The 23,933-nt window shown below is 43.0% G+C and overlaps 1 protein-coding gene across 1 annotated transcript in view; it reads right to left on the bottom strand.

Moving 5' to 3' along the window:
• LOC121288946 (leptin receptor-like) overlaps positions 1–23,933 on the bottom strand; it is a 90,865-nt gene that overhangs the window by 48,943 nt on the left and 17,989 nt on the right. The window contains exons 4-7 of the mRNA XM_041207813.1: positions 19,500–19,785; positions 18,527–18,644; positions 18,109–18,305; positions 16,100–16,248 (exon numbers count right to left, since the gene is read on the bottom strand). Coding sequence (XP_041063747.1) covers positions 16,100–16,248; positions 18,109–18,305; positions 18,527–18,644; positions 19,500–19,785 — 750 coding nt within the window. The remainder of the gene's footprint in view (positions 1–16,099; positions 16,249–18,108; positions 18,306–18,526; positions 18,645–19,499; positions 19,786–23,933) is intronic.

The following is a 23,933-nucleotide window of genomic DNA, read 5'->3' as shown; positions in this document are numbered from 1 at the left end:
CTCCCTCAACTGCTGCCAAGAATTGACACATCTAAATTTCAAGGCATTCTAGTAATGTTTTAAGTTTAATATTTTAAGGTTAGAGATGCCACTACTATATATTATGGAACAATGTGTGGGTGGGAACAACTACAATGGAAGTAGTCATATCTCAAAATATCAGATGAAAATAAACCACTCAAGCATTGCTATTGGAGTTTGTAACATCATCTGAGCCCTTCAATGAGATTATTTTGTTGTAATCACTCCCACTCACCCAATTTTCTTCCTATGACTGACAGCAAGATATCCAGCATTCTCTATACATCATCCAGCAAGGAAATTACAGCAACGTTTTTTAAAAAGTTAAAAGTTGACAACATGAAACTTATCCGGAACTTCATCAAGTCATTGTGATTCTAGATATAGACCGGAGACAAGAATTCTCAAGGTTGTTATGAAGGTTAAATTTACCTTGGTGTTGAGAGTGGGGTTCAGGAGCTTCAACTTCTGACAGATCTCAGAGCTTTTGTGCATACACAGGCCAGCAGCACCTTTTATGTTCATTGGGCGCAGTGAGCCTGTATATAAGAAAAATGGCACAAAACCCAAGTCAGGTGACTGGGAGTGAAGCGCCATTGAAGAGCCTCAGGCAGGGGACAGGGAGAGGGGACAGGGCGAGGTCCCAAAAGAAGAGTCCCGGAGAGGAGTCAGGGATAGGAAAAAGGTCCTAGTTCAATTAAAAATAGGGGAGCAGCGAAACAGGTTCCAAACAGGAAAAGGGTTGCGGAGTGCAGACTTCAACTGAAGAAGGCAGCCAAAGCTGGCTCTCTGCTGCAGGCCACTGGGGCAAAGGTACCCCTTTGGATCAATAGTGTTCTGCTGGGCACTGCCAAAGATCCGAAGTTGTGCTTGTGAGTTGGTGCTTGGGTGCACACCCAAGAATCCAAGGGAACGGAATCTTGGGAGACAAGATGGAAACTCTGTGAGGTGGGCGGTCACTGATGCCATCCAAGCTGGAGCGAATTTTGGGGAGAATTTGCAGTTTAGATCTTTGAAAGTGAAGACTGGAATCCCTCATGAGAGAGGCAAGGTTTCAACAAGATTGGTTGACTCACAGTCTGGGATTTTCCATGCCCGCCAGCGTCAGGCGTGTTCGGTGGCGTGAGTGGGCAGTATGATGTGATCAGTTTCACGATGGCGTGAAACCAGTTCACAATTGTCCGCTCTTTCCCACCATCGGACGTCGGGAGCCTCATTGTAATACATCTGCATATCATTATTAGACCAGCTGCCGGAATTGTCCCACCCACTGGATCATCTGTCCATGTCAGCGGGAAAGCACGCCGATGTGTTTCACAGCAGTACATAAAAGGCAGGCTGCATTTTGAGGGGAACTCGGAGGTGAGTGCACAGCAACGTTGTTCAATGTTTGCCAGGGTCGCCTGTTGGACTTCAAGCTTGAGGGGCGCTGAGGGGTTTGGGGTGGTAAGGACAGCCCTGCCTTTGAAGCAACTTGTGGGGTGGGGTGAGGGGGAGAAAGGGCTGGCTTGCAGTTGAGGCAGCTTGTGGGGAGCAGGGAGAGGGCAAGTGCTGCCCTGCCTTTGAATATAGCAGACAAGGGGTGGGGGGGTAGGGTGGGCGAGGGAAGCGGTCATGCATTAGGGAAACCTATATAAGGTCACCATTCCTCTGCAGCTGAGACAGTTCAGGCACAGCCACATTGATATGATTGGAGTTGGGCTTCTAACTTCATCCCCACCACCCACCCCCACCACCCCCCACCGCCCCCCGGCACAGACTGCAAATTCATGAGCATTTTAATGGACTGCAGAACAGTTGGATGACTGCACACATTGTGCAATCGCCTCACTAAAGCTGGACATGGAGCAGTCACTGGTGGAGGCGCTCACAGCCTCTTACAATGTTAGCATCTCGGTTTGGACCAGTCTCCCCCATGGTTCAAGCTAACGGTGCAGCCTTGCAGTGCGAGTTAGGAGAATGCTTGTGCCTGCATCTGAGCACAGCATGCAGTCCAGTGGGCTAAACTGCAGCCAGTCGATTGGGTGGAGTGGGGTGGAGGTGGGTGGGGATTTGGGCAGCCATGCAGCTCACTAATCTCTGGCCATCCAAGTGGCATCCAGCACTCTCCAGGAAGTGTTCAGGGGGCTTCACGCTTAACCAGGACAGGTTCTTAGTACACCCATTCTAACTACATGTCTCTCTCTTTCATCCCGCAGGATGAAATCCATCAGAACCATGGAGCCTGATGAACTAGCTGTACGCCTAATGGCCTATAGAGAGCGAAGATGACGGAGGGATGAGCGACTGCGGCTCCTGGTTGGGCAGAAGCAGGAGCAGCAACCTCAGGAAGAAAGGGCGGCTGGGGCTCCCACTGTAGCCGAAGAGCTACAGTGAGCTGTCGCTTGTCAGCACCTAGCAACATCCAGGGTCTATTGACACCTCCTGTTATTCCTGCAGATGATAGAGAACCAGTGTCATCGAAGACTGCGCATATCTAGGGACCTAGTCACTCACATCTGCCATTAACGGAAGGAATTGGCGCCACAGGGACATGGAGCGCACCCACTGCCAGTGGCTATGAAAGTGATCATGGCACTCAATTTCTATACCAGTGGCTCCTTCCAGGCCTCCACAGGTGACCTCTGTGGGATCTCACAAGCCACCACCCACAATTGCATCCATGAGGTCACAGATGCCATCTTCACGAGGGTATACAATTTTGTGTATTTCGCCCGGGACCAGGACAGCCAGGATGAGAGAGCCATTGGATTGGCACAGATCTCAGTTTCCCACAGGTGCAGGATGCGGATCGACTGCACTCCCGTAGCACTCAGGATTCAATCGTTACACTTGGTCAACTATATCAACCGCAAAGGCTTCCACTCACTGAACGTGCAGCTGCTATGCAACCACCAGAAACACATCCTGCAGGTGTGCACACGGTTTCCAGGAAGTGTGCACAACGCCTACATCCTGAGTAGGTTTCAGATTCCTGAAGTCTCCAGGGTCCACAGAAGCTACAGGGATGGCTCCTCGGGGAGAAGACCTACTCACAGAGGCCATTGGTGATGGCACCCATGCGGCAGCCTCAGGCTGCAGCAGAGGAACAGTATAATGAGGCTCATGCTGCAGCTCACAATTTGGTGGAGCAGACCATTGGGATACTGAAGATGAGGGGGAGAATTTTCACGTCAGCATGCGGAGGCAGGCCTGACAAGCCGGCTCGTAAAATGATGCGCAGTGATGTCGGGTGAGCGTCCTGACGCCACCGTGCATCATTCGGATCTGTCGTTTGGCGGGCGCACGCCAGAGGCAGCTCCGCGCCCGCTAAACTGTCTAAGGCCTGTTAAGGCCACTAAAAAACCAATTAACATAATTATCAATGCTGCCCGTCCAACCTTAAGGTTGGTGGGCAGGCAAAGAGCCCAAGCAGCCTTTGCATTTTTCAGGAAACCTCATCCAAGGTTAATTATTAATTAAATAAATAAATTTTTCACATTTCATAAATATGCCCAGCTCATGTGACACTGTCACATGAGGGGACATGTCTAAATAGTTTTTATGTTTCTTTATTCAAAAATTTCAATATGTGCTTAATCCCCCTGAGGCAGCTCCGTGCCTCAGGGAGATTTCTGTGCTCTTTCGCGTGCATTCTCCCTCTTCCCTCTGCCCACACAGGTAGCACTGAGCGCTACCAGCCATGTGTCACGCTGGGCAGGCGTTAATTAGCCTGCCCATGTAAATTGGCGTCGTGGAGCCGATCATGGGCAGCGATCAGCTCCACGCCTGCCCGTGCCCTCTCCTGACTGACCCGCCCAATAGGGAGAAAATTCGCCTGAGGTTCCAGTGCCTGGACCGGTCTGGTGGAGCCCTGCAATACAGTCCGCAGAGGGTGTCACACATCATCATTGCCTGCTGCATCTTTTACAACCTGGCACTGCAAAGGGGAGAGGAGCTGGTTGAGGAGGAGATGAAGGAGCTGTAAATCTCCTTCAATGAGGAGGATGCCAACTTGGATGAGGGTGAGGAGGTTCTTGAAGGTGATGATGACAGGAATGAGGCCCTGGCACTGGCCAGGTGAAGCAGGCTTGTTCGGGAAGCCCTCATAGCTGCTAACTATTTGGAGGATGATGATGACATGCAGTGAAGTGATCTCATAGATTCTCACATTGAATCTGTGAAAATTTGACTCCAGTCTGGCTTATGGCACATACCCTCTGTGAGAATGCTCCTGTCATGGAGGCCCTAATAGTCACTCGATTGCAGGAGGATGATGACGACATGCAGTGAGGACACTCCATTCTCACCTCTGAGAATGTCTGATTCCTGTGTGGCCGAGGGCAGCTCACTTGCTCTCTGTGATCAGGGTCATATCATAGAGATGCAGCCATGAAACTTTAGAGGCATCTGATCCTTAGTCAGCCTTCAGCACCTGACCCCTTCAGGAGCACAGCGTCACTGGTCACAGATGCTGGAGATATGGGGGCCAGCCCTACACAAAGGTGCTGAGAGCACACAAAGAGAATCAGAGAAATCTGAGGTGCCTGCCCACGACATTCTGGCAGCAATGGCCAGCAACGCCAAGGTGCTGGCATCATGATTATGTTCAGGGAGTTTAAGGCCTGACCACTTTGGTCTGAAGGCTGCCTTTATCTCGTGCAGAAAGGTTTCACATCTGAGTGACACAAACACTGCTCATCAGAACAAGGAGCCATAGGCAAGGAGACATTCTTGGGAGTCTATTGGCAACAGTGAACATTATGTACAAGTGATTAGCCCTGTGCCCAGGCTGTGCACCTAATTCTTCTTAACTTTCCTAGCCCTGCCATTATGTCTTGGTGCTCCCCGGACATCCACTGTGGAGGTGGAGGCAGCCTGCTGACTGCTACACCCTGTCTGTGATGACCTTGGCGGGCGTCCACTGAAGGACAGAGGTGTGGAGGACCCTGACCTGCTTTTGGGGGCCTGCTATGTGGCAGTGGCACATTTCTTGGCCTGTGGAGCTGGAGCTGCTGAGGTCACAGGAAGAGGGGATTCCAATGGGCCAGACACTCCCGGAGTCACCTGGATGGATGGCCCTGGATGGTGCACCTGCTGGTCCTCCTCCCTATGTATGTCCAAAGACTCCAGATTGATGCCATGAGGAGACAGGGTAGCTGGAGTGAGATCGAGCTGCCCAGAACCCCTCTTGCATACACACTGTTGGATGCCAACTATGGCATCAGTGATGGAGTTCAGCCCATGCTGCAGTGCAGGGGCGATGTCCTGGACCAAGCTCCATGGCGGCCGCCATCCTACTAGGGTTAACCTCGTTGTGTTGGCATGCTGGTGCTATCACCTCAGAGTGAAGGCAGACAGATTCCTCTGTCGTGCCTTGCAATCTGAGGAGTATAGCAGACATCCCTTCCTGATGTTCCCAAGCTTGCCTTTGCAGCTCCAGCAACTGTGACATGACCGAGTCCAGAGGCTCGTCATCTGACTCGGACTCAGCAAATTTCTGGCCTCCAGCAGTCCTCCAAGCGCACCAGGGAAGAGTCCTGCCGCTGCCAGCTGTGGTTCAGACAGTGTGATATGCTCATCAGATTGTGATCCCCCATCTATTCTAAAGCTAGGTCCCACCGAGGTGTCTGTCTCTGCACTGGTGGAGGGTGAGGGTGAGCGCTGTGACAGGACTTCAAGGAGGGTGTCTCCAGATTCCTCTTCAGAGGTTTCTTCAGGGCTTGATTGGAGGCCCTGGGTCATGGGCTCTGTTGACTGTTTCCCATTTGTGCCTGCAGAAGTAAGGGGAGATAATTAGTGCATGGCCATAGCCTGTGAAACAGGACACATCACTCGTGGCATGGTTGTCTGATGTATGTTGCACTGCTGCATTCTCACTTGGTAGAGCACCACCAACCTTACTGTCAGTACAGGACTGGTCCAGATCCTCATTGGCTGCTGGATGACTCTGTTTTCAAAGTCCTTGAGGATCTTGATTTCAGGCATTCCGCCATTGATCTGCAACTTCTCCCTATTGTTGCGTGCCAGCTTGTCCTGCATGAATAGAAATGGAGAAAGTGTAATCAGGATGCCTGCCAGGCCAGATGATAAGTATGCCTGGCATGTGTCGGTGGTAAGTGGTCCCATGGATGGGATGAGGACAATAAAGTTGTGTGAGAGAATCAGCAGTGAGTGAGGATCCTGTGGATGTGTGATGGATTTGTGAGTGTGTGAGTTGAAAGTGATGAGAAAAGAGACTTACCCTGGTGGAACAGAGATCATTCATCCTCTTGCAGCACCGGGTAGCTGTCATCTTTTGAAGGAAATTGACACTAACCACAGCTCTACCGCATTCCAAGCCTGGTTGGTCACGCCACTGCCGTCCTGCAGCCAGGGGCTCCACGACATACAAAAGGTACTCTAGTGATGTGTTGCTGAACCTGGGGGCTGCAATCTTTTTGCCTTTCAGGGCCATGTCTTCCTTGCAGCAGTCATGGTGTGGAGGCACTGAGGTGTGCGCGTGCGGCTGGACTTTAAATATAGCGCCCGGTGTGATGGAATGGGGAGGTCCACCAAATGACAGCCCACTAGCTATGGAAACGGTAAGTTTCACAGGAATACATAAATAATGTGGTGGGTTTGGGTTGATATGGCGTGAAAACCCACCATTGCAGCTGGTGGGTAAAACATTGTTTTACCCGTCCCTACTGCACTTGGTGCAAATCTGGAATGAATCTGCCCAGTGTTACTGGGTGGGCTGTTGAGAAATCTGCAGACTCTGTCTTGGTTGCATCTGCATTTATTGTGTAGTATGATATATTTGACCATAGTTTGCCTGTTAATTCACATGAATCTCATGCTTACCTTGAACTTTAGAGTATAAAATAGATATTGTAAATTGTTTTATCTTTCTGACCCTGTATAGTAAAGTTTATTTTTGTTTGTTCACAATCTTGTGGCTTTATTCACTGAGCAAGTGTCTGGAATCTCAAACCTTGACTACTTTAAACAAAACCTCCCTAACTGGATCTTACTAACAACTTGGGGGTCTAGTCTATGATTATAACAAGGTTTACAAGGCTAATGGAACAAACGCAAATCCAGTATTTTGACCCTTTGCAAAAAAAAAAATCCAAATCAGTAAGGTGTACGACATGGAAAGGAACTTGGAGGTGGTGGTGTTCTGGTAATTTTTTTAATTATTCTTTCATAGGATGGGGGCATCACTGGCAAAACCAGCATTTATTGTCCATCCCTAATTGCCCTTGAGAAGGTGATGGTGACCGGTGACCTATCATTATATGTGGTGTAGGTATACTGTTGCAAATATCTAGTTTGTGGTTCAATTGCTTTGGAATATAACTTTTAGTTTCAGGAATATACCTTTTTAGATTGTAGGTTAAAAAATCATGTTCGAAGAGAGAAAGCTATAAAACAGCAGATGGGTTTACTTAGTTAAAGAGTTAGAGACATGGTGTCAGCAATCCCTGCAAGAAGTGCAGTCCAGAGAGATGTTTTTGTTTTGGGAGTTAGATCTAAATTAGTTTAAAAGTATTTAGTAACATCTAAAACCCATTTTCATCAGATCAAAGAAGAAATTGCAAATGAGGGATAATTAATCTAAAGGTCAGTTTGAGCACAGCTCAGAGCAGGCTACATCGCTATTGAGATAAAAACAAAAAACTGCGGATGCTGGAAATCCAAAACAAAAACAGAATTACCTGGAAAAACTCAGCAGGTCTGGCAGCATCGGTGGAGAAGATGCTTGCTTGTCCCTACAACCACACCCCCCCCGCAACTTCTCTCCCCCCACCCAACCCACCTACCCACCCACCACCCGCACCCCCCCCCACCCACACACACACACACACACACACACACATACCTTAAGCCAGCTTATATTTCACCCCTTTCCTATTTCTACTTAGTTCTGTCGAAGGGTCATGAGGACTCGAAACGTCAACTCTTTTCTTCTCCGCTGATCCTGCCAGACCTGCTGAGTTTTTCCAGGTAATTCTGTTTTTGTTTTACATCGCTATTGAGATGGATAGAGCTTAGGAAGGTTCTCTGGTTTCAATTTATCTGGGTGTCTGCTGAGAGAATTAGTTGCAGCTTGGAACTGGTGTATGCAGTTTTCAACTCACTGAGAGAAGATAGCCAAAGTAAATAACAGTTAAATAGGCCTACAATGTAAGCAGAGTAAAATACTAACTGTATCATTTACAGAGTGGATTAATCTCAATTTGAATTTTGTGAAGGATAGAAGCTGGAAGATTGCCTAGTTTGAAACTAGTGGGAGAATCTAGAGGGATCGCTGTCCAATCTCGTGGCAAAGAAAGCAACCAGCAGGTTAGCTTGGGAAGTATTGGAAAGTAACCAGAACAAGGGACTGTATCCACAGTCAGGGGGTCGTAATTGAAAGTTTTGCCTCTGAGAATAGCTGGAGCTGAGGAAAATTCTCCAGAAAACTGTGGCATACTTATGGGTGTTCCTACAGAATTAAATAACTTTAATATTGATGTGTTTTATAAGAGAATTCTTTGGGGGGGAAGTAAGAAGTAAACCTGAATGCATACAACTCCTATTAAGTTAATAGTGCTTGTTTTCTTTAATTTGTTCTTTGAGCTTTGAGTAGTCAAGACTTGAGTTATTCACTGCTGAATTCCCAGCCTCTGAGCTGCTCTTGTAGCCACAGTATTAACATGGCTGTTCCAGTTCAGTTTCTGGTCAATGGTAATGTCCAGGATGTTGATAGTGGAGGATTCAGTGATGGTAATGACAATGAATATCAAGGGAAGGTGGTTAGATTCTCTAATATTGGAGATTGTCATTGCATGGTACTTTTGACTGAACGTTACTGGCCACTTATCAGCTAAGCCTAAACAGTGTCCAGGTGTGACTGCATATGGGCACTTACTGCTTAATTGGCTGGGATTTTTCAGCCCTGCCCACTGCTAGACCTCCCAGTCAAACTGAAAGTCAATGGACTTTCCGATGAGGCCAGAGAGTCCCCAGCCTGTATCTGTAGAGTCATGAATGGTACTGAATATTGTGCACTCATCAGTGAACATCCCCACTTCTGACCATGTGATGAAGGAAAGGTCATTGATGAAGCAGCTGAAAGTGTTTGAGCCTGGGACACTACCCTGAAGAACTTCTGCAGCAATGTCTTGGGACTGAGATGATTGACCTCCAACAACTACAACCATCTTCCTTTGTGCTAGCATGACTCCAACCAGCAGAGATTTTTTCCCCTGATTCCCAATGACTCCAGTTTTGCTAGAGCTCCTTGATGCCACTCTCGGTCAAATGCAGCCTTGATGTCAAGGGCAGTGACTCTCACCTCACCTCGGGAGTTCAGCTCTTTTGTCCATATTTGGACTAAGGCTGTAACGAGGTCAGGGGCTGAGTGGCCCTGGTGAAACCCAAGCTGAGTGTCAGTGAGCTGGTTATTGCTTTGTAAGTGCCGCCTAATAGGGCTGTCAATTACCCTTCCATCACTTTGCTGATGATCGAGATTACACTGATGGGTGGTAATTGGCCTGGTTAGAGTTGTCCAACTTTTTGTGGACAGGAAATACCTGGGCTAGTTTCCACATTGTTAGATAGATGCCAGTGTTGTATCTGTACTAGAACTAGGAGTGCAGCTAGTTCTAGAGCAAAAATCTTCAGTACTACTGCCAGAATGTTGTCATGGCCCATAGCCTTTGCACTATCCAGCCATTGCACTATCTATTCCTTCATATCATGTGGAGTGAATTGAATTGGCTGAAGAATGGCATCTATGTTACTGGGGACCTCTGGAGGGGGCTGAGATGGATCATCCACTCAGCACTTTTGGCTGAAGGCTATTGCAAATGATTCAGCCTTATCTTTGCACTGATGTGATAAACTACCCCATCATCCCGGGGTTATTTGTGAAGCAAGTAGTCATGTGTTGTAACTTCACCAGGTTGACACCTCATTTTTAGGTATGTCTGGTGCTGCTAGTGGCATGCCCTCCTCTACTCTTCATTGAACCAGAGTTGATATCCCAGCTTAATTGCAATGGTAGAGTGAGGGATATGCTGGGCCATGAGATTACACGTTGTGGTTGAATACAATTCTGCTACTGCTAATCACCCACAGCACCTCATGGATGCTCAATTTTGAGTAGCTCAATCTGTTCTGACTCTATCTCATTTAGCATGGTGGTAGTGCCACACAACACGATGGAGGGTATCCTCAATCTGAAGTCAGGGCTTTGTCTTCAGAAGCATAGTGCAGCGATCACTCCTACCAACACTGTCATGGACAGATGCCTCTGTGACAGGCAGATTGATGAGGATGAGGTCAAGGAGGTTTTCTCCCCTCGTTGCTTCCATCAGCACCTGCTGCAGGCTGAGTAGCAGCTCTCTCCTTCATGACTCAGCCAGCTCGGTCAGTAGGGTACTTGTCAAAATCTAGTTCATAATCCATATGTTTTAGAATATAATTTATAGCTTTAGGAATTAAAGCATTAACTGTAGATAATTGAGGGCATCTAACTGAGAAACTGATAAGCAACTCTGAAGTAAATGGAATTCAAACAAGTTTGGAGTTAATAACAGTTAAAAACTAACCTGTGTTTTTCTTACAAGGTCAGAGCTGATCGTAAAAAAGAACTTGAGCAATGAATGATCCATCAATAATCATGTTATGCAACCAGGGAGTCTGGAGAAAGGGTTGTAAAACCCTGTTAGCAATATAAATTATTCATATGGGTTACAGGATCAAATAGTTGTGTTGAAGGTAAAATGATTGCTTTGTATTTTTGTTTGAACCATCCCAATGCATACCACATTGCCAAAGAGATAGTGATTCAGGATGGAGCCTTGATTAGAATTTCTTTTGTTTGATTTATGTGTGTGTGTTTGCTGGCAGAAGCAAACAGATCAATTTGGGAACAGACAGAAGCATTTGCAAATTTGGTATTGTGTAGATTGCAACACACTGAGTGGGGACAGCCAAATAAAATAAATGTTAGCCAGTTAGGCCAGTACATCAAGCAGAGAAAGCACAAACATCATTGTTTACCATGTGGAATGCAGGTGGGGCCCCAGTTTGGATTTTGTGAGGGAGAAACAGCCAGGAAATTTGCCTAGTTTGAAGCTAGAGGATGAAATCTATAGTGGTGCTCACAGGGCATTTTAGCAGAAAGCAGCCAGTCAGCTTGGAACAAGCAAGGAGAAAACATCTGTCAGGAGCTAAGAATCAGCAGTGAAACCAACAGCGTACAGAAGCTGTGGGACATAGAAGACCATTAGGAACCAGATGTTCTTGGTGTTTAAATCCATAATCAAGAAGGCAGTGGAGCCAACACTGGAACTGAAGAGTCCACAATCGTGAGCTCTGTAAAGAAAATTGGAGGATTGCTTAGTTGGAAGCTAATGGAAGGATCCTCATGAAATTTGTACCTTGAAGAATAGCTGGAATACTAAGGTGACTGAAAGTCAATTCCTTATGGCTGTGGCAAAGCTTTGGCTTGGTCCCAGAAAGAGGGAATGAACCTTCAGGATTTTGTAAGATACGGGAATGTTTTGGAGGCAAGTAAAAGTAGAACTGAGTTCATGGCATACATAATTATAAATTATGGTGTTAAGTTAATCGTGCCTACTTTGTTTAATTCTTCTTATATACAATGAGGTTTGCTGTTTGTTTAAAACCATGAAATATTATGGCATAATTTTGTTGGTTAATTGCTGGGTATTCAGGTTTCTTCTTCCAATGTTAATGGTCCTTAACAGGATCATAATATACTAACAAGCCACTCTTGCTAATGGACATTCAAGACCCCACCCAGAGTACATTTTGTGCCCTTGCCACCATCAGTAATTGTTCCAATTGGTGTTCAATATGGAGGAGCACTGATTCATTAGCTGAAGGGGATTGATGGGAGCAGTGGGAGGTATAGATGGTAATCAGCAAGAGGCTCCCTTATCCATGTTTGACCTGATGCCATAAGACTTCATGAGGCTCTGAGTAAATATTAGTTCCCAGGGCAACTCCTTCCTGACTGTATACCACTGTGCTACCACCTCTGATGGGTCCGTCCTGCCGGTGGGACAGGACATACCCAGAAATGGTGATGGTGATGTCTGAAGCATTGGCTGAATAGTCTCATTCTGTGAGTATGACTATGCCAGGCTGTTGGTATAAGTCCCCAAATGTTAACAAGGAGGATCTTGGTGGGAGGGCTTTCATGGCTGGAAGGTGAGGTTAAAGTAATTTGCTGATGTCATGAAAATATAATGATTTTTATAATCTTATTGTAATTTATTATAAAGGTAGGTTAATAGTAGGATTTGGATTAGTTTCTCTATGTGAGGCTGTGTGCTAAATTGCCCAAATTCCAGAGGGGAGGTGGGGTTTAATTGAATTGCAGACAGCTAGTCTGGAGCTTTTGAGTTATCAAAAGAGAAGCTAGGTTTGATGCTAAATACATAAACATGGCTGAGGTTTCAGAATTTGAAATGTGAAGAACGTTTGGATTTTTAGATAAACCAGAGTCATGAATTTCAAAGAGATGGTAAGGTGTTACACCTAGACAACAGAGGCTAAACCGAACATTGTGTTTATTTTTCCCAAAAATTACTGATAATATGAGTACTATGGAAGATTTATATATGGAGAAAGTAAATTTGCAGAAACATATTGGGAGAAACATGTATAAAGGAAGTGAGATTATGTATAAGGGGAAGGCATTCTAAAATCTAACTAGAGTGAAAAGCCTCCAGCCTCTATGTATCAAGCTGCTGTCTACAGGAACCGAAGCTAAGAGAATTCACTTTGAATATCCCTGTCCAGGATACTGTGTGCTTTGCCTGGGTCTGTTGAAACGTATGTTGTTTTACTGTTGCCTTAACAGAGGTATAACTGGGAGCTAGATTAATTAGGAGATTTAGGAGTTATTATAGTAGTAATTTGTGTGCCTATGTTTGTTCTTAAAATCTTTTCTTCTATTAGTAAATGTTTAATTTAGTTTTATAAAAAATCCTCTAAGATTCGGTAGTCTTGTTACTATTGTTTTCAAGGCGCACATCGCGAAATAAAAATAAAAATTGCAAAACAGTTGTTGCAGCTGTTTCAAGTTTCCCTCTGGGATTTGAGCAGCTTAGCATTTACCATTCACTGTGCCATAACACTGAGCTACCACAATCTATCCTGTACACAGTATATATTACAGTTACAAAATGATGGACGGTATGGATATAATGTTCAGTGATAGAAATGTTCTGTCCTGAATGATGCTGAGCCTGTTTGGTTGTTGCTATAACTGCATTCATTCAGCTGACATAACAATTCCATTGTATTTGTCTTGAACTTTTTAGGTGGAGAAGCAGCTTTGAGGGGTCTGGAGGTAAATTACAGGAGATCATCATCTGCTCTATTCTTAGTATGGTCCTGGTCTTTTCAGTCAGTAATGGCCTCCAGGGTGTGGATGTTGGGATTCTGCGATTATGTAACTATTGAAGATCAAGGGGAGCAGGTTGAGTCTTTACTTGTTGGTGTAATGTGGTGTGAATATTTCCTACCTCTTGTCAGCCCGCGCCTAGGTGTTATTAATTTCCTGCTGTAGACTGGCATGGGCTATTTTATGCATGGGACAATTGATAAATTGTTAGTAACAGCCTTATTCCTTATTTTATGATGGAGGATGGCCATCGATGAAGGATAGGGAGATGTTTAGGGCAAAGGCAATGTCCTGAGAAACATCTGCAGCAATATCCTGTGTCGGCAATGACTAGCCTCCAACAATCATGCCCAATTTCCTTTGCTAGGGCACTGACACTGGCATCCTTGATGGCGGGGCCTTGGAAAGAGGCCAAATAAGATTGTTCACTTAGCACTTTGGGCTGCAAACTCTGGCAAACATTTGATCCTTTTCTATTTTTGAGGATGAGGATGTCCCGTGCAGCCCCTCATTTCTGTTCACTGCCTGATTGTAACAATTCTTGACTTTATGTGGTCGGGTTATATAGCTTTTTCTTTGATCGCCTAGTTGTGGGACGACTTAGTCAATCGCAATATTACTCTTGGGGTTTGGTACACTGATAGCCTAATGTCCTAGCATTACTAGAATGAAGGTATGCCTGGTGATGTTCTTGGCGCACTGTTCTGCATTCTGCACTTATCTAGGGCTGGTCTCCTAGCTTTATGGTGATGGAGGGGTGTGGTATAGGAAAGGCCATGATGTTGCTGACTGTGGTATACAATTTTGCTATTGCTGATCATCCACACCACCTCATGGATGCCCAGTTTTAGGCTGTTAAGTTTATCCTTAGTCTATCCTACTATCCCGCTAAACACAGCAGTAGTGCCACAGTACAGAATGGAAGGGGTGCTCACAGTGAAGACAAGGCTGTAATTTTCACCTAACTCACCCGGCTGAAAACAGACACAATCTTATTGACTGCCCTGTTTTACATACTGCCCAACTTCAGTGGAAAGTAAAAATGGGTGCTTGATTTAACTAGTTTTCCATTGGCTAGATTAAAATTACCAGCTTTGTCCTCTCCTTGACTGTACAGGAAGTACCAGAAGGTTGCTGATGCAGGCAACTACTCCAGGATGAATGAGGACAGAAGGGATAGGGGAAATCAATATTTTCTCATGGTGAACAGAATTTTAATTAGATTTAACAGCTTTGAAACCATTTCCTGTAATACACGTTATTATTTGAGCTATACAGCAGAAAATAATTATTTGTATTTATAACTAAGGTTTACAAGATGTTCTAATACAATAATGGAATTAAAATTGAAATTAGATCTATCAGTAGCACAGGCAATTCCATTACCAACAGGTTCAATTTCACAAACATAAAATAACAAGGGTTAAGGCCTTTGTACCCTTGTGGCAATAAATAACAACACACATTTTTTTCCATACTCTTATTAACTTGCGAATTTTGTCAGTATGAGGTATATAGCTAGCGTGCGATATTACTAACATCAATGTTCAAATCAGAAGGCTACAGGTGGATAAGAAACAGTATATTTGAAGCTTGCACTGAACATAGTTGGCAAATTGTAGAAGGCCAAATAATGATGCTGATCAATCTGCTGTTTATTTATAGCATTTTATGTTTTTATTTCTAATTTGCAATTTACTTCCATTGTTATTTGAAGAGTGTTAGTGCTAGGAATTGAACCATCATCATTTCAAGTACCCAACGTCATCATCAAGCTTCCAAGTTATACAGCATGGATAAAAGCTATACCATGCCCTAATATGGGCATCATTTCCTTACTTGATTAGTATGATCTTTTTATTCAATTCACATGGCATTTTTATAGTAAACACACAAAATTTCAAGCTATTTATTTGGGCCGCATTTGGACCAATGTTGAAGAGATTAAAACCCAATATTTAAACATCTGTACTACAACTTTGACAGTCAATGGCACCAATTGTCTCACTTGACAAATATTTTTCAGACCTCTTGCAAGAGCTGTGTGCATATGGAACAAATATACTTACTCCGCAGTTTTCTTTTCCAAGTTGTATAAAATAAAAATATGAGTCCACCTTTGCACTATACCTAATTTATTCAAATTTGAAAAAATGAGCAACCCTATAGTGCAGTATTGCTATGCCAAGATGACATGCCAAATTGAAGAAAGGTAAGCATTGTTTGCCCACACTTGGGTTCACAATTTATTTCTTCAAGTTGGAACTAGTTAATTTTTTCCAAAGGCAGAGGTAGAATGAACAGAGAGCGAGTAGCCTAAAACACTCTTCCATGCTTCCTGGTTAAAAAGATAGAATTTGGCTGGGAGCAGGTCATCAATCAGCAGTCACTATCCACAAAAAGCACTAAATTCCTCAGTCCAATGCACATGCCACTCTGAAACTGGTTGTTAGAACGATGGTACATAAATGACTGTTCTTCCAAGCTTCCCTCCCCCACCTGACATTTCCCAATGGTAATGTGGCTAAGATTGTGAAATCTGATGGTGTATGCATAAGGGGAATAGGGTGGTGGAGGAGATTTTCAACATGAGCCTTCAACTTAGAACTTCCTGGTACTGGCAGATACCTTAACATGCTGTACAGTTTAATGCAGACTTTGCAAAATTTTAGTAGGTCGGCCTACCTTCCAGTCACTCTCCATTCCATCCTCTGAGTACTGAATTTCAAACAGAAATTTGAACGGCGGTAGATGTGGCTTGTCCCAGCTTATATTTAGACAACCTTCATTTAGGGTGATTTCTACATCAACTTTGGATGGTGCCCAAGGTTTCACTTTCAATATGAAAAGGAAAAAGTAATACCAATGACATCGTAGCACTTTCAAAATCTGGAGTTTGCATTAGATAAATTATTAGTCAGTCTATAAAACCCATTTGGAGAAACGTATCTGGCATCTGTCTCTGTTGATAGTTTGCAGATGGCCTCATGGTGAATGTTTGGCTGAGCTCCAAGACTCTCAAATGGATTAGCTCCGCAGGACCTCTGTTTTGACAGGTGAAAGTGGTGTGTTTGCTACAGTTAATTTACATCTTTATGAGGCTATAATACGTTACTATAAAAGCAAAATATGGTGAGTACTGGAAATTTGAAACAGAATGTGTTGGGAAAACTCAGGTTTGGCAGCATCTGTGGAGAAAGAAACAGAGTTAACATTTTGAGTTAAATATGATTCTCCTTCACAACTGAAGAACTTGTTCTCTTGCTCAAATGTCTGTCCTCAGCCTGCTGCGATGTTGCAGTGAAGATCAATGCAAGCTGGAGGAATAACACCTCATCTTCCAGTTAGGCACTTTATAAACTTCTGGACTCAACATTGAGTTCAATATCTTCAGACTATGAACTCTGTACTCCATTTTGATTTGTTTATTTTTTACCAAGAGCCATTCTATATCTTGTTTTCGTGTTTTTGCTTTCAGACAGAGCTGTCCATTATTTTGCCATTAACACTTACTCTGGACCAATGTCTTGTTTCTTTACTACAACGATTACCACTTCCTTTGCCTTTTGTTCCATGATATCTTTGTTATTTAATCTCCCCTGCTCTTTATCCTATCCCAGATCTTTCTTTTTGCTATGTCTCCTTGACCCCCTTTCAACAGTTTAAAACGCATCACATTTCTACCTCCCTTCAGTTCCAAAGAGCCATAGTCAACTCAAAATGTTAACTCTGTTTATTTCTCCACAGATACTGCCAGGCCTGCTGCATTTTTTCAGCACTCTGTTTTTAATTTATATAAGTTATCCTTTAATTGTTCTGTATTGTCAATATCTGTATTTTTATTTGGACAAAACTAAGAATTGTGAAGAGAGGGAAAGCTCCTATTAATGACATTATGAATGGCCCTGTCTGATTGACCCATTTACATGGTTGTAAGAACAGTCATTTTTTTCCAAAGCAACTTTCTGTAAGTGTTTTTCTTCCCTCTCAGCATTTCAACACTTGCCATTATTATTATACGGTTTATGGATTTGAATACATAGCGCCTTCTGGGTGAGCGGGCATGGATGTGACTAGGGGCATGAAGGCATGGAGGGCATGGAAAGGCCATGTGGGGCATGGAGGGAGCATGAGGAGTGAGTTGGGGGTGAGGGCGTGTGAGGGGTGAGAGCCAAACAGCTTTTAAAACAATTGGGATGAAGTTCCAGAGAACTAAAGTGGGACTTCTAACCACCTCCCTTTTGTACTCGCCTACCCACATCACTGCCTCCGATCTGCTTTGGGGATCAACGGAGTCTAAAATTTCCCAACTTGAGCTACTCAACTCAAACAAAAATCTGGCCCAGTAAGTTGCATGCAGTTCTCCATCTTCATGATATCCCTAGACTGGAAGGTATGAAGGTTAGTGGGTGGAACAGTTCTATACAAGAAAATGGCTGCTCGTATGGTGTCACAAATCTCCATAAAATAAAGCAAAGTTTAAATGAAAGGAATCAGTAAATGCAAAGGTATTAATGGATTGATTCAGAGGAATACATTTCCTCATGAAACCTCTTGCAATAATGGACTATCTAAGTTGAAGCTTACTTCATTTTGAGAATAGAAAATTAATTTTGGTTAAATTCAAGAGCAGAATTATAAAAAAAATCATTTACATTCTAAGATCAAATACAGGCCAATATAGCTTAACTCACCTACATCCATGGGAATTACACAGGTTGGTGGAGATTTAAATGTTGCTTCTTGGTGGTGGAATTCTAACCACATGACATGGCCAAAAGTCAGATTGATGGGCTTTATATGACACTCAAATTCATTCATCTGCATTGGGCATTCTTTAATATCAGCGTTTTGATTTTCATCTTGCAGGCTCTCACACCAAGACCCTTTCCTTTTCAAGAAAAAGGTAGCAAGGACAATTTATACATTGGCTTATTCAAATCAAATAATATAGGAAAAATGTTGAACAAGTATTCAGGTCTGCTTGACTCAGTTCAGATACTGTGCAACATCTTTACAAAATGTGCAATCAGAAATTATTCCTACAGTGCCACACCCCCCCGCCACCACCCCCCCCCCCAAAAAAAAAAGGTTAAAATATATTATACTTACATGTAATACTTTAGCTGGTAGTTGCTAACTGTTTCTGTTTTCCATGCTCTTGGGAGCCACCTACAGATCATTGTTTCCATTGCACCATCAGTCTCGCATGAGATGTTACTTTTCATATCTAATTACAAATATCAAAATTATAAGAAATTTAGCAAAAGCACTTTTATAAACAAGATATGGGAAGCTAATGTATACCATCTCAAAATGATAAAATCAGTTTAAGTAATATATATGTATAAAGAATCTATAATCTGAAAAACATTTCTAAACACATTCATTAAATCATTAAATACACATTTTTGAATATCCCCCAAAATATTATAATTTTAATGTATAAAGAAAATGTAGACCAGAAGATTTAACAGAAATATATTCTAAGTACCAAAAAATAGATTTCAAATATTTTAAATATTGTGTTTATTCAATGTGTAAACCTATTCAGAAAATAAGGTTCAATAAAATAATTACTTATTTGAAATATTCTAGTAATACTTAATGTATAATTTCACCAGATGCCAAGAGCTTCCTGTAAATTCCTGCAAGTATTACAGGTACAATAAATGTTATTATTTTCAGATTAAGCATACCATAGCAGTGATATGAAATGAGCATGCACCCTTACAATTGATAAATGTCTAACTTGGAATTAAACAGTATCCTAATATAATGCTCTTTCAGAGGGAGAGAAGCTGACTCAAATAGTTACGAAAGAATTTTCTGGAGGAGTCTTCATACTTAAACATAAACACTTCCCTGCTTTCCTGAAAGAGCATTCTATCTGGGAGACCAATTCCTAAACAATGAGGCTATTTAATATTGGTGGAACTGCAACTCAGCACCTTTGGGCAGGTAAAATTGGCAAAAATTGATAATATGGATAAAATGTCATGAATTGCTTAAAAATAGTTTGTGGCAGATGGATTTTTTTTTCAAACTGTCAGAAAACATGCTGCTTATTTCCCAAAAGTCTTACCAATTACGGTTATTTCAGCATAGCGAAAGTTACATATACTCCTTTCTTCGTTTTGAAGGCAACACTGTAGCATGTCGGTTTGTCCATTTGATGTTACGTTGAGGAGAGTAACACTGATTTCATGATCATTGATTAAGGTATATTGATGTTCTGGAATTTTTTCATTCATGTTTAACCACCAGGCGACATTGTTAGTGGTCAGGGTCTTATTATAAAAAACACACCGCACTGTAACATCCGAGCCAACAGTGGTCAGCACTTGAGGAGGGTAATATGTAATTTCTGTCAAAGAACATTTTCATGTTAAAGAAAGAATTTTTTTTAGTATTGGCATATTTACACATTTATTATATAACACTTGACTATTATTATTTTTTTAAGTATATTTTCCCTTTCTCCTGGCTGGGTTTTGCCTGCGCCACACATCTTCAACCTAGAGACCATGATTGACTCTCAGATTTCCATCCAAGCTGTTCTGAAAGTGCTCATGTTGTTCAGTTAGCCCTACCCATTCAACTTTCTCCTCACTGGTGGAAGGAAAGACACAGTGGAGTTAGGGAATGTAAAATGCTAACGTTATGGGCAGGATTTTACCGTCAGCAAGCGGGAGCAGGGCCCACTCGCCGACGTGTAAAATTATGTGGGATGACGTCGGGCGGAACTCCTGACGTCACTCCGCCCCATTTAAATTTTCAGGAAGGCGGGGGCTCAGCAAAATCAACTGTGCGCCCTGCGGCCTGTCAATGGCCAATTGAGGCCATTGACAGATCAATTAAAGTACTTAGTGGATCTGCCCATCCAATCTTAAGGTTGGCGGGCAGGCCAGGAGCCCTGGCGGCAACTAGAAAAAACATGAAACCTCATCCACCGGTGGGATGAGGTTTCATGTAGAGTTTTAAAATTTTTAATAAACTTGTTATGGAAATGATGAACCTGTCCCAACTCATGTGACATTGTCACATGAGGGGACATGTAAGGGCATTTTTTTTTCTATTTTTAATATTGCTGACAGTAGAGGCTATCTCCCTGAGGCTGTACTTAGCCTCAGGGAGATGAGTGCGCTCTTGCGTGCGCATGCGCGAAAGAGCGCATTCTCGATTTTAGGGATTCCCCCTGCCTGCACAGGGAGCGCATAGCGCTTCCATGCTGGCATCACCCTGGACGGGCCTTAATTGGCTCGCCCCCGTAAAATAGCACCGCATCTCTGATCGGGGGCACCAATCAGAAGCGCGTCTGCACGCGCCCGCCCATCAACTCCCTCACCCCGACAGGGGGAAAATTCTGCCCTATCGGTGTAAAAAAGGAACTTTATAAATATTTTGTATCAACAGCATCAAATCAGTCTAATGTATTTCAATAAAACCACAAAGCAATCTTAGCAATTATAATTACTTCAATATAGAAAATGAATACACATAGTTCTTTCTTCATTTAGGCTGCACAAATATAAGCACATGTGGCAATTCTGACCAAACAAATCACTAACACATGAATTGAATATTATGCAGCAGCAATCATTTGTTCAGATTAGCAACAGTGAAATGGTAATTATATAAGAATGTCCCAGTGTTTCTTGAAGTAAGCCATTCATTTCAGTTAAAAGCAATGATGTTGCAAACAGGCAAAGATCACAGGAAATCTCTCCCCATCCATATAGTCACAGTCTTACTCATAATCGAGAAGTTTGACTATCTGGGAGACAGAAGGTAAACCAGATGCTCATATTGTTTGGATGCAAAACATTTTGGAGAAGAGCAGCAGCATTACTGTGCACCAGGACCTGATGGCATTTAATGCCAACATAAAGATGGGTGAGGTGATGGAAAGAAATTCCAGTTTTTATGAATGTTACCAAAAAGAGAAAATACTCCAAACATTGAGAGAAAATGAGACTTGCGCTTATAGAGCACCTACACACCATCCTCAGGATATTCCAAAGTGCTTTAGACCAATTAATTACATTTGAAATGTAACCACTGCTGTAATGTAGGAAAGGCAGCAGACAATTTATGTACCGATAGAAATCAATTAATGACCAAATTGTCTGTTTTTGATTTTGGTTAATGGATAAATGCTGGCCAGGACAGTTTTAGAACTCACTTGGTCTTCTTGAATAGTGCTATGGAATCATTTTCATTCACTCAAGATGTTAGACCTCACCTCAGTTTAACACCTTATATGAAGGTCAACACCTACCAGATCTCAATTTAATGTCTCATCTAAAATAACACCTCTTGACAGTGCACCTTCCCTCAGTACTAAACTGAGGTGCCGGCCTAGATTGTGCTCAAGTCTCTGGGATTTGTAGCCTTGAACTTGTGATTCAGAGGTGTGAATGCTGCCACTGGGCCAAGGTTGATATTAGTTAGAGTATTATTCACAGTTGAAATTGGAAATTTGCACAGAAGATTTTTATATTTTTATCATAAATTTACTTTCATTTTGCTGTATTCTGAAAATATTATTCATTAATTGATATGCAATACCAAGGAAGATCATACTACATAACCTATATGTGCTATGCATGTGGGGCAGTAACTTACTGGAATAATGCATTCCGTGAGCCACATCTTAACTTACACCAGGTGAAGCATGATCTTGCTGATGCAAACTTATGCCAGAATGTCCAACAAAACTAATTTGCATATGCTGCAGGAAGCACAGAAGCATTTCAGGTACCCCAGAAAGGATCCTTTGGTTCAGGAGTAGAAGTGATCAGAACATATAGCATTTCTTGGAGTGCGGCTTAGGAGTGGCAGGTAAGTGGCAGCATGCTTGTATGTCTGCAATCTGTTTGGCTGCAATCATTTCAAAACTACTTCAAAATGTCTCTCCATTTCCATTTCTGTTTGTAATTGTTTTAAATCATTTTAAAAAAAGGATTCCAGCGTCACAACATCCCCATTTTCACAGACGCACCGCACGATCGTTCAAAAATGGGAGTCACAAACCTAGTGGAAGGAAGACCTGTGGGCCCCCTGCATCAAAGTGAGATGAGCACCACCTTGATGACACCATGGCTGGGGAACCAGCACTGGACAGAAAATCAAATGAACTGACCAGGGCTCAAGTAAAGTAACAACTGCATGTGCTTGTTAACAGAATAAATCCAAAGAAACAAAACACTGCACATCTATTTTTCTTTACAGATGCTGCTTGACTTGCTAAACATTTCCACCATTTTTTATTGTCATTTCATGGTCTTTAAAATGACAGATTTATTTATTAGTAATGTTAAATTGATCTCTCAGCAACAGCTGTCCAAGAGGTGTTAAAGCTTCCAGGGCTGCCTCCTGCCATGATGTACTGACTGAGACAGGTGGCAGGAATTTTAAATGAGGTATAGTCAGCTGATTTTAGCAGATCAGAGACTATAAAGGCCATATGTATCTGTTTACTCAGGAAGACACCCAGCAGCAAATATGTTGACAAACTCCTTCAATCTCTGTCGGTCAGGGAGTCAGGCTTTTAACAGCGGAATGCCATAAAATGAGTCATGCAGCAGCAGGCTGCAAGGGGACATAATTGCTCCATGACACATATATATGCCTGCAAAGCTCCCTCAGAAAGTAATAATTAAGTACCAGAATCCCTACACAGGCTGGCACCTGCTCTCCTTGTACACCAGGTCAATGAAGCAGCAATGTAACAGAACTGAGGCACACTGTTGTGATGACTCTATGGAGCAGACTGGTTTCATCAAGAAACAGTTAGACTTTATTACAAAGACATTTTTAGTGCTTTCAGGCTTGATCAGATCTCTCATTGGAAAAGACCGACCCACGAATTGCCTGTGCTAAGAGCTCACTCGTCGAAGTCCCCACAGTACATCACATGACCCATGATTGGCAGGAGGGAGTGACTATACTTCTTTCATTATTATTACAGGCAGATGCCCTTTACCTGAATAGATTCTCCCATGTGTTCTTAATTTAATAGTTGTCCACTCCACGTTTATTGGCTGTCTTAAGGCATTAAGGTACCTGAAAGTGTATGCTCCTGCCACTATAAGAGGCTGTCTTCACAGCAGTCACATTATATGAGGAGTAAATATCAGGAGCAGCAGCTTCAGCCTTTGCTGTACCCATTACTTCTATCATGCTTCTTTGCTGTTTTGCAGACTGCACCAACTTTGTCCGGCATTGCCTAACCACATGACCCTTCTTATGACAGTAATGGCACTCTGCCTCTTTGAATTTACATGTATCTGCTCCGTGGTCTCCTCCAATAGCAATTTTGTCTTGAAATCGATGATGAAGCTTTTCTGTTAGACTTCTTAATGTTTCTCACAGTGGCCATTGAATGGCCCTTTAATGCTGCAGGTCTGGCTTCCATCCCAAGCTCGGTGGCAGGTTCCCACCCAACATGAAATACGGCACCATTATCCATTGTTGCAAAGCCCACGAGTCTCTTGCAGCACTTTCCATGGTGAGG

This window comes from Carcharodon carcharias, chromosome 16 (genome assembly GCF_017639515.1).
Source record: "Carcharodon carcharias isolate sCarCar2 chromosome 16, sCarCar2.pri, whole genome shotgun sequence".
NCBI classification, from domain to species: Eukaryota; Metazoa; Chordata; class Chondrichthyes; order Lamniformes; family Lamnidae; genus Carcharodon; species Carcharodon carcharias.
The sequence above is the reverse complement of the archived record's forward strand: the minus strand, read 5'-3'. Positions and strand labels throughout refer to the sequence as shown.